We start from the raw sequence: 11722 nt of genomic DNA, 5'->3' as shown, positions 1-11722 counted from the left end.
ATGCTGAAATGGCATCAGTCATTTCGAGGCTACCACAGAGAGGGTTCTGACACATGGCCGTCGGCTACATCCAAAAACCCTTACTCAAAACACCCAACTGAAATAACCCCCATTGTAAAAAAGTGTCAAATGCGCTGAATGCTACATAAAAAAGAAGTATGGACTGCCTTATGTCACGTGATGGCAGAGTCTCATAGAAAATTCGGTTCAAAAAGCAGGGAGAAGCATATAAATCTTTTCGCAGACCCTTCACTGTTGGGGTTGGAGAAGAAAAGACCCAGAAGAGCCGGAGTGTCAGGTAACACCCATGCGGGCTTGATATTACCCATTCTTCAGATTGCCTCATCCTCTGTATTTCTTCATGTCATGGTTTTATCTTTATTTAGAATTAATTGAGGACAGACAGCTGTGACTTGACACAGAAAACTCAAGCTAACGTTCGATATCGCAGCCAAAAGCAATAAGATTTCCAGAAGCAAAAAATCCGGCACCCAAAAAATGCTCCTCTAAGGAGCCCTATAAATCCCAATGCTTCTTTTTAACACTTCTATCTGTTACGGTTATCGAAAGTTCAACTAAAACTTAATCAGATACAAAGATCACAGTTCTACACCAATAAATGACATAAAAAAGGATGAAATACACTACACTCCAGCTCCATGAGAAACTTTGTTAGTCTGGATGAGAAAGCAGCATTTCTGTGAATGCATTGTTTGAGCCAGACTAAACAATTATGATTTATTATTTTGACACAGAACTAATTACACATGGGAATAATAATAAAAGTCACAGTGCCTTAGAGCAGAAGAACCTGTGGGTTTATGCAAATCTCAGGGACAATGAACAAAAGTTGGTCCAAGATTTGAACACATTTCTTTGTTTGATTTTATAAAAATGTATACAACAGAAATTGAGATATGTAGTTAGTACTAATGTACTTTGAATATTAACTCTGAGGTTTATTCTAATCAATAAATGTGTCTGGTTTGCTAATACCCGTTGGTAGGCCTGGAAAATAATAATAATAATAATAATAAGAAATCCTTGAGGCATTTCACTGGTGCGGTACTTTGTTCTCTCCACCGAGTGGTCCAGGTAGCCCACTGACGAGGTCGCAATGACCGTGGACACCAAAGGACGTATCGCACCTGAGGCCTGAAAAAAAAAAAAAAAAAACAAGTAGACAATAGGACAATTAAAAACATGCCTTATAAAAATGAATTTATTTATGATTACTAAACAATGGTGCATTAAGGTCAAGCAATGAATCACTATCCCGCTCATATTCTTTTGAGTGTTCCATAAACATATGGGTTTTGCTTTCCAGCCCTTGTCATTGCCGTAGAGAGGAGATTTAGAAGAAAATCACAGAAATCTTGAACCTCACATTTCACAGCCAGCAAAAACATTTCTAAAATATCTTATCCGGTTTCATGCTTTAAGGAGTAGTGCTAAGAGGTGTCAACAATATGTTTATCTTAGTGATTTACGGACACTGGAACAGCCCGCAATGCTGTCAAACCACAAACGAAGCTGGATTTTTCGTCGTCTGGTGAGTTATTCTGTTCCTGATGCAGATTTCATGACGTTTGCCTTGGAAGGATGGTATATATATATATATATATATATATATATATATAGCGGATTCTTGTTCTGTAGCGTATACAGTAGGTATAGAAAATAATCAACCCCCGCCCCACCTTAAAATAATCACATTTTGTTGCTTTGCATACTGAAATGAAGATGGACAGTTTTTGTTTTATCCAGCTGTATTTACTCAGTGCAGCTTATAACATTCAAGTGAAAGATATAACACCGACATGTCAAAAAAATAAATGAAAAAAACAGAACCACTGGGTCACCCCCGTCCCCTCTTGAAAATGACTTGTAAACTCAGTCAGGTGTAGCTAATCACCTTCTCAATGGTACACAAAGCCATTTGACCAAGTGAAAGTCGTGACATTTGCTAAGTATGGTAGCCCATACTCAGAGTTGGTGCTCTGCATTTAACCCATCCAAGTGCACACACACAGAAGTGAGAAGCAGTGGGAAACTATATATCCAACACTCGGGGAGCAACTGGGGGTTCAGTGCCTTGTTCAAGGACACTTCAGGCATGGGTATTGAGGGTAAAAGAGAGCGCTGTTCATTTACTTCCCCCCCACCTACAACTCCTGCCAGCACCAAGACTTGAACCTGCGACCTTCAGGTTACAAGTCCAACTCTCTAACCATTAGGCCACAGCTGCCCCCAATCAGCCAAGTATGGTGACCCATACTCCGAATTGAGTGCTCTGCATTTAACCCATCCAAAGTGCACACACACAGCAGTGAACACACACACTGTGAACACACACCCAGATCAGTGGGCAGCCATTTATGGTGCAGCGCCCGGGGAGCAGTTGGGGGTTCAGTGCCTTGCTCAAGGGCACCTAAGTCATGGTATTGCTGGCCCGAAACTCGAACCCACAACCTCAAGCCTGGCTGACACTACAGGATTACTCTCTAACCACTAGGCCACGACTTCCCCACTGTGCTCATTTTGATTAGCTCAGCATGAAAAGAGCTTTCCTGGAGCATTTCAGTACTTGGAAGGAGATAAGGGACAAATTGGTGCATGCAGATACCTATATGCCCACTCCTGGGACCCTCTCAGGTCCCCAAGGAAACTTTCCATGTAAAGATTGTACTGCTTGTCATTATTATAATAATATAAAACATAAATCTTTTACTCACCCAATTTGTGGCAAAAACGATTAATTACATGTAAACCTGAACATGTGATATACATAACTGTAAATCCCTGTCCCCTATTGTACATTGGAAAGACAAAACGTGCACTGCACACAAGAATTATAGAACATATGAGTGTCAATAGTGTCATAAAGAGTGTCATCAACGCAAAACGCACCTTGAAGACTCTGAGGCAGATGAGACTAAAATTGAATTATTCATCAACACCAAATGGTATGTCTGGCAGAAGTCCAGTACAGCTCACCATCCAAATAACAGCATTCCTACAGTAAAGCATGGAGGTGGTAATATGCTGTTATGTGGGTGTTTCTCTGTAGACGGGACTGGAGCACTTGTCAGAGACGGTTTACCATCCAACATGACAATGAATAAACCAAAGCACCCAGCAAAACTGAGCACACAGTGGCTGAAGGAGAAAAAGTTGAATGTCTTTGCATGGCCTAGTCAAAGCCCTGACTTAAACCCCACTGAAAAACTGTTTGCAAAGAAAAGTGTGCAAATATCGCAAAGTCTAGATGTGCAAAGTTAGTAGAGACAAATCCCAACTGACTAAAGGCTGTAATTAAAGCAAAAGGTGGTTCAACAAAATACTGACACAAGGGGTGATCCTTTTTCCAACTCATACATATTGGTGTTATATCTTTAACTTGGATGTTATAAGTTGCACTGAGTAAATATAACTAAATAAAACAAAAACTGTTTGTCCTGTTTTTAGTTGGCAAAGCAACAAAATGTGATTATTTTAAAGGGGGTTGAATTTTTTTCTATACCCACTGTAGATACTAAATATTATAAACAGCTTCTCTGATTGGAGTTTTTTCATATTTATTATATAACAGCATCACACGTATCTTTGAAGCCTGCATCAGAAATTCTGTTTTATGAATGGCTTAAAGTGGTCCGATTTTCACTCAACATACATTTGATAGATATGTAGACCATGTTACAGCAGATTAGGGAAGGGAGTGTTCATTGTGAACAGACTTTCATCAATACAGACATTTCAGAAAGTGTTTTAAAATGAATTATTCCAAATGAAAACCACAAAAGAAAATTTGTATTTGAATTAAATATATAATTTACACCAATTCATATATATGATAATAGTCAATGTCAGCAATCATGAGCAGAGATAATCATTTTTTTTCTTCAAACTTATGTTAAATTCCATAAAATGCACAATTTTTAAAAAGAATCTTGATAAAGAAGAGAAAACAAACCCCTTGCTCTTTCGCTGCTGGGGTGATTTTCAGAAGGAGATCTTCTTTCACAAATGGCAGTACCACTTTTGGGCGTGAGTGAGTCTGATGTGTGGCAGAAGGCCTGAAGTCCGTTGAAGATAGACCTGTGTCTGGTGATTCCCCCGTGGACTACTTTTACTTTTGTGTGATTAAATTTCTGGAAAATATTCAGCATCAAGTCATGATTCTCCTCAGCAACCACAATGACAACAGTTCCAATCCATGATAATCTATAGAGAAAATACAGAAAAACAGAGACACATCATAATCATTGTGATAATAGAGTGAAAGAACAAATTGTTACGTTATGCTTCTGCAAGTAGTATTATTTTAGTTTTATTTATATATTATTATAGTTTTTAATTAATATTTTAAATAAGCTTTCATTTGTATATTTTTATACTATTTATGTTTCATTTATTTTTATTTCAGTTTTTGTTTTAGTTTTAATTTGATTTTCAAGTACTAACGCCAAAGAGAATATTAAAAATTTTCATTTTAAGTTTTTCCTCAAATATTTATCTTTTATTTCAGCTTCAGTTTTAGTTAACGATAATAGCCCAGGCTGTAAATACCTCTTGTGGCATGAAATGAAATCACAAAAATAACTAGATTCACGTTTTGTAAACCCACCAAAATGCTAGGATGTTGGTTGTGGTTGCCAGTGTGATGTTAAAGGGTTAGTTCATCCAAAAATGAAAATTATGTCATTAATAACTCACCCTCATGTCGTTCCAAACCCTTAAGACCTCCGTTCATCTTCGGAAAACAGTTTAAGATATTTTAGATTTAGTCCGAGAGCTTTCTGTCCCTCCATTGAAAATGTATGTACGGTATACTGTTCATGTACAGAAAGGTAAGAAAAACATCATCAAAGTAGTCCATGTGACATCAGAGGGTCCGTTAGAATTTTTTGAAGCATCGAAAATACATTTTGGTCCAGAAATAACAAAAATTACGACTTTATTCAGCATTGTCTTCTCTTCTGGGTCTGTTGTGAGCGCGACTGTTGTGACAGTTGACGTATGACGCTGCTGATGTGTTATCTTTGTTATTGGGCGCGCCAGAAAACACATCAGCAGCATCATACATCAGCAGCTGACCCTCTGATAACATGGACTACTCTGATGATGTTTTTCTTACTTTTCTGGACATGGACAGTATACCGTACACACAGTTTCAATGGAGGGACAGAAAGCTCTCAGAATAAATATAACATATCTTAAACTGTGTTCCGAAGATGAACGGAGGTCTTACGGGTTTGGAACTACGTAAGGGTCATTAATTACATAATTTAAATTTTTGGGTGAACTATCCCTTTAAGGGGTTTCTGAGGTGCTTGAGCACATTTTTATATATTCACTTGGGGGATCTCTGTGGTTTCTCTATGATTATTTACATTGTTAGCCAACAGGTGGAGACTATTCTCACATAGCCAGACCGACAGCCGAAGGTCTGGGAACCTTGACAGCTTTGAATGCAACCAATCACGTTTAGTTTTCTCATGTTTAGGGGTGTGGATATTTCCCAACAATAACAGTGGGGAATTAAGTGTAAAACCCTTGGACATATTAAAAAGAGTCTATATCATGAACTTCACATATCTCACTTCTGAAAATCCAGCAGTTAGTTGATCCTGATAAGCATTCATTGTCACAGCATCCAAGTGGAACGTTAAAAAAATGCAACACACGTCTCCCGGAAATTCTGTAGAATTCAAACAATCTGATGATGACTTCGAAACTCCTGAAGTGTTTCTAATTTTGTGTGCCATATGCATCATACTGAGACTAGGTGGCGACGGGTAAGTAGCTGCTTTCAAAATCACATACTTTCAGACTATGGGCACATCCAAATATGGGCACATTCCTTATTATACAGCAGGCAAAAAACAGTACGGCTGCATTCTATTCAGAAGGGCTCATCCCTATGCCATAATCCCTTCAATGGGTGTACCCTGCAGAGTGAGAGCTTTAAAGGGGTTAAGGGACGTAGGGCATACACTTTCCTGCACAGTTTAGCTCAAAACCTAATTAAACACAAATTAACCAGCTAATCAAGGTCTTCAGGATTGCTTGAAAGCTACAGGCAATTTACTATCCCACAAGACCACACAATTAGATTTGTGATTGGCAGAGACATAACAACATAATAAATGTAATATGTGTGGATTACATTAAACACATCTATAATAAAGTGCATGTAAAGTACTTATTCAAATATTTTTAGATATTACTGTGTGTGATTTTTAATGCAGCCTGTGTACTGAATTTGATTAAGATCTAAACAACTGAAAGAATTACGGATTAATACATTACTGTATATATTAAACAATGAAAACATAACTTACAGTAGTAGGTCAAAAGTATACCTGACATTCTGCTTTTTGCATGTTATAGTGTCTAACAACACAGAAATAACTATAATTTAATAAGATATGCTTATTTAGGCCACATCTGTCATATAGTCTGGACATTTGAATGTAATATTCCATAAAATGAATTACAACAGCTCTTAGTTGATGCTTTTGTCCCGGACAATTGAAGTGACAGCTTTTTGAATATGAAACTCACAGCAAACTTTTACTTCACTGTGCAATTTATTAAATATGCCAAGTCAATGTCAAGTGCTTTTAGCCTTTCCCAAGTCTTTAAGCATCTGCAGATGTTCTTAATAAGTACTGAAAAAGCTGTTCTGGACATGAGCTACATTAAGTATGTCCTTGGACTGCTGCCTGTTTACTTGAAAGGGGATGGGGGAAAAATCCAGTTGTCTAAGCAACGGACGTAACTGTGACAGGTAACGTTATAATAATTTATTGTTGTGATGTTTTCGTCTGCTAATAACAAATTAACGTTATGTGTCAAGTGTGCAGGTTAGTAAAACTCAGTTTCATCTGATCACTGACACGGTATGGCAAGTCTCACCTCTCAAACCCTTGAATCGTGTACCTTATCAGAGGTCTGTTGAGAATGGTGCAGAATTGTTTCGGTATGGGCAGTCCCGCCCTTTCCCCCGGAGCCTCCAGCGAGCAGAACTACAGCTAACGTACCGGGAAATCCACCGGCGAGCAACCGAGCCGGTCTGTATCTTTTTACTGGACACTGACATTTTAATGTATGTTCATGAATTATTTTCTACTAAATCATGGCAAAACGTTTTTAACATGTATTTAACTTTCTTTAACTAGCCTCTACTAGAAGTCACTAGCGTTTTTAAATACAAAGGTAAGATTAAAATAAATTATGAGTAACCCAATTTTTAATAGTAACATTTATTTAGTCACTTTTTGTTATGAGTCAGAATGACCTTATAGTTCACTTAAAAAGTTTTTTTAAACAATTATTTTAGTGTTTAATACTAGAAAAACAAACTATTTGAAGTTACAATAAACTAAAGAATAAATAGTAGTATACAATGAATAGTGAAACTTACCACTGAATTGTAAAAGAAATTATAAGCAGGAGTAACAAAAATACTTTTAACTAAAATGAATTTCTAATTCACCCACATGTGGTTACTAATACAAAATAGATTTTAACTAGTTTTAAATGTTGATGGCTTGTCATAGAGTCTGATTCTGTGATGACAGCTGATGATTGACTGTTATGTCAATTATTAAATATTGTCTGTTAACCCCTCCTTGTCTTTATATGAAAGAGGCACACAAAGTTTAATAATCTTAGATAATTATTTTCATCTATTCTTTAGTTTAGTTCATATAAACTATGTTTGTCATGCATGAAACAAAAATTAGACAAGTTAATGTATTGAATTATAGTTCAGTTAAAATGAATCAACTGGAGTTCAAAATTTCACCTCATGCAAATTATTATACTGAGACATTTTCAGATGTTTTCATTTTAATGTTTTTACACCATAATAGCCAATATAAGCATTGTCACTATAGTGCAATATCTTGTCTGAATAATGCTTGCACAAACTAAAAATGAGCAAAGTCAAGGCAAAATATATTACATCAGCTTATACGTCACAATAATACACATAAAGATCCTTCAAAACAATTAATTACATAAACAAATGCATATGTATATGTACAGACATTTAATTTACATGTAGCTATGCATTTCCTGGGTTTGAGAACTACTTTTATTGTCAATGAACACAAAGACTTACAGCATATACTACAGCAAGGGATTACCACATATATCAGGCAGTGATGACAAAAACAATTAGGATCACAGGCCTGTTTCTAATCATTTTTGTAACGTAATATGCAGTTGTCATTGTCAGTCTCTTTGACGTGATTATGAACAGGTCTTCACTAGTGGCTGCATGTTACTGAGATTATTTTGGTGATGAGATTTAGTCTTTATTTTCTCTTCTTTCCAAAGATTGCACTGGACATCTGGTTTCACAGTGAACTCAGAGCCCCGCACTTGCTCTCAAAGGCAGCACAAAGAAAGTTCAATGTTCCGGTGAGCTGATGTCACAAGCCCTCACGTTTATACTAACTTCTTTTAAAAGGGAAAATCTAGCTCAGTCGGAGAAGAGACTCATTTAGCTTTCTGTCCCTGTGCCCGCTTTGATCTTTTGTTTTTTTATCTGGGTATGAGCGTATCCCACAGACTTGATTCCCGATTCGTTGTGCTGCCGTGTGTATCTTTTGCATTTGCAGGAGGTCACCACTGTGATCTTGTAGGTCCTGGTGCTGCCATCCTGGCACAGGAGCTGAATCCGCTGGGTACGGGTCTTGTCGTTCACACAGCGCCAGTCCTGATTGTTTCGGCGATTCCCGAACTTCCTACCGTATCCACCGATCCAGTTGGGCAGCATCTGAGCTGGAAGACACTGTCCAGTGCACACCAGTTCCTTAACAGGGTTTATGCTGGTACACTGGCCGTCTGAGATGTACTTTGTGGATCGCAGCTCTCTGCAGCCGACTGGGATTCGTTCTGCAACACAGAGTGATAAATAACATTTAGCCAGATTGACATATCAATATCAGATCAACACAAGTCTTTTAAGATCTATGAAGAAAGATTTATGGATTCACCTTGGTGCTGATCCTTCATGGTTTGTGAACAGACATAAACAACAGTGGTATGGATGATATGCTTGGTTTGCTTTACTTAAGCCCTTATCTGAACTGAGCGGAAATGGTTTAGCATACAGATGAATGATGACTCTGAGCCTCTTATTGTCAGATTTCACCGGTGCTGCAATACTGTCAGCATTGTTCTGCCTCAGAGAAGAGCCTCCTGTCAGCGTAACCCAAGCCAAAATCCATTCAAACAGCAGCAACACACCTCAGTTACAATGTGCCCCCCTCTCTATGACAGGACATGATGAATGGGGATCGGAGGGACATTTTCTTCCTCCCCACTTCAAGTTACAGTCATTCAAAACAAACAGGGTTCCCCCTGGAGACTTCCTGAAAAGCTGAGCTCCACCTCCACTCTCCAGTCTGACAAGATTCACTCAGTGGACATTGTACTCTGCATCAATTCATCTCTGCCTCCCGATGTGGTTAAGAGACTGTGTAATATATAGCTATCATTTCCTACAGTATTTTTCCAGCGTCAACCTTAACACACAGAGCTAACTTTCTCCTTGCAACATACAATTGCCTATTATTAATACATTTCAGTGTTAACGTCAATGGTGTTTCAAGATTCATTACTGTTTAAATTTTGCTGCAAAGTCTATAATAGTCTATTTAATGGTGGTCTTCACTGTCAGAACCCATACTGTGTGACAACATGCCCCACTACACATCAACACACGTTAAATGATCTGTATGATCTGACGGTGGAAGATGGCCAAGACTTTAAGGCATACCTCAATAGAGAAACTGACATTCAGAGCTAAACCTCTGCCAGAAATACTCACCAGAGTAAAAAGTGTGACAACTAGCCCCGGTCTCCTAAGCACATGTAAAATATCAGCTTTTTGTTTATTTTCTATGTTCTAAAATGAATGAGCAAATAAATACTAAAACATTTAGTTCACATAATTAAAGACAAAGTAATTAAGAAATTTCTGAAATGTGAGTACTCTTTGTGATGTTATATTGGTTATATATTTGTTAAGGTTTGAAACATTTATTTAAACATGTTGGTTTAAAGTGAGTTTAGTTTACTTATAAATAATATTAAAAAATATGTTGGTTTAAAGTGAGTTTAGTTTACTTAAAAAATATAATAACAAAAAAAGACATATGAAGATATTCTAACGACGTTTCTTTAAATCAACCAATCAAAACTCTCCCTTTCCGTAAATTTAACAAAAACTTTTTTTTTCATGTTATTATAAATGAGACCAAAACAATCTATCAAAATTTATGACCACTAATAAAATTGAGTCTAATGTCGTGAAGCGCTGCGCGTGAGCTCACCTCTCTCGTGCGCTGTGAAGCCTCTTCCACCGGAGCGCGCGCGATTCAGAGACGAGTTGCTCTGAGCATCCTGCACGGGACTGACCACATGAGAGTAGAAAATCTCCGTTGCATCATTCTTCAAAGTCAGACCACTCCTTATTAAAAAGCAAAATAAAAACATGAAATTGTACGATTCGGGTGAGTTTATATGCATATTGATGTGTAATAACCCACAGCCCGTGGAGAGATGCTCCTGGAGTCTGAATGATTCTCACTCACTATCATGTCTCGGGTTATTTATACAGTAGGCTATACAAACGCTCCCGCCTCCAGTTTTGGCAGAGGCTCAGGTGAGCCGAATGATAAAACGAGCGCAGTCAGTCTCTGTTAAACCACACCCAGAGAAACACTCCAACATCTGGAGTCACATGAATGCGTACTGGACTCCCTGAGAGCTCCTAATTCACTTATATGTGTTTGTGCTGTTAAACACTCAGCACTTTATGAAAACAAACTTTGTCTTGATTTTTTTAAAAGGGTGTTGCAAGCATAATCAGCCCACAGAGTATTTATTATGAAAATGACTTACGAAAAGTGTCAGAGAAAACATTATTTTCTCATTTAAGCAGCATTTAATTAATCAACAATCAATCTGTAGGGCAAGCTGATTCGATCTGCTTACTGAAAATGAAGTGGAAACTACTGGAGATGACAAGTTTGTTTGATTGATTGATAGTCTACATACTAACTATATACTTACTGAAGTGACAAGTGTAACAAGTGAATAAAGATATGTCCAGTACCTGAATATGCATTATTCTCTACCATGTAAAAAAAAAAACCGGCAGATTATCACAATCAATTAAAACAATGCAAACGCAAATACCATAAACACGCCACACACAATTGCTTACCTTGGTGGAACCTTAACAACCATTTTAAGAAAAGTGTGCCCTCTCATGGACAAGAAAGTAAAGAGTAGCATCAAAAAGTTTGAAAATGTCAACCGAGACAAGCAGAACTGTACTTTACCGTTCCCGTGACGTTGTCAGCGTGCGCGCTTCCTAAGCTGTCAGGGTCGCGCGCTCATTAGAATTCTGAGCAGTGAATGATAAAAGTGAAAAATACAAATACATTAAATATATACAACGCTTTTACATAATAAGATGTGGACCTGAAACCTAGATATAAAATGTTATTATAATTAATACGATTTCAAACATAAATATTATAATATGCATAAAAATAATAATTGATTAATTTATGAACAATATTAAATAATATATATATATATATTTCCTATTAATTTTCCATCTGTTTTTAGAGGACTGACTAATGGTCCTGATTTTTCAAGGTTCTCCATGCTGAGATATGTGTGGTTTAACAAT

General features: G+C 37.3%; 1 protein-coding gene and 1 long non-coding RNA gene across 2 annotated transcripts; both read right to left on the bottom strand.

The window, feature by feature from the left end:
- Nucleotides 1-655: 655 nt before the first annotated feature.
- LOC132123512 (uncharacterized) lies at nt 656-7048 on the bottom strand. The gene is made up of 2 exons (XR_009426525.1): nt 6922-7048; nt 656-1155 (listed from the first exon to the last, which is right to left on the bottom strand). It is a non-coding gene; the product is annotated as an uncharacterized LOC132123512 (long non-coding RNA).
- Nucleotides 7049-7839: 791 nt separating this feature from the next.
- On the bottom strand, nt 7840-10922 carry LOC132123206 (sclerostin domain-containing protein 1-like). The gene is made up of 2 exons (XM_059533779.1): nt 10353-10922; nt 7840-8910 (listed from the first exon to the last, which is right to left on the bottom strand). Exons 1-2 carry the CDS (start codon nt 10546-10548, stop codon nt 8516-8518), a joined length of 591 nt encoding a protein of 196 aa, XP_059389762.1. The 5' UTR covers nt 10549-10922; the 3' UTR covers nt 7840-8515.
- Between the last annotated feature and the right edge of the window lie 800 nt (nt 10923-11722).

Source organism: Carassius carassius, chromosome 41 (assembly GCF_963082965.1).
Source record: "Carassius carassius chromosome 41, fCarCar2.1, whole genome shotgun sequence".
NCBI lineage: Eukaryota > Metazoa > Chordata > Actinopteri > Cypriniformes > Cyprinidae > Carassius > Carassius carassius.
Note: the sequence above shows the minus strand (reverse complement) of the source record. Positions and strands in the feature narration are given on the sequence as shown.

Coding starts and splice junctions, on each gene's coding strand:
- LOC132123206 (XM_059533779.1), bottom strand. CDS start 10,548: ATGCATATAAACTCACCCGAATCGTACAATTTCATGTTTTTATTTTGC. Junction 8,911..10,352: donor CTTCACAGCGCACGAGAGAG/GTGAGCTCACGC, acceptor TCTGTGTTGCAG/AACGAATCCCAGTCGGCTGC.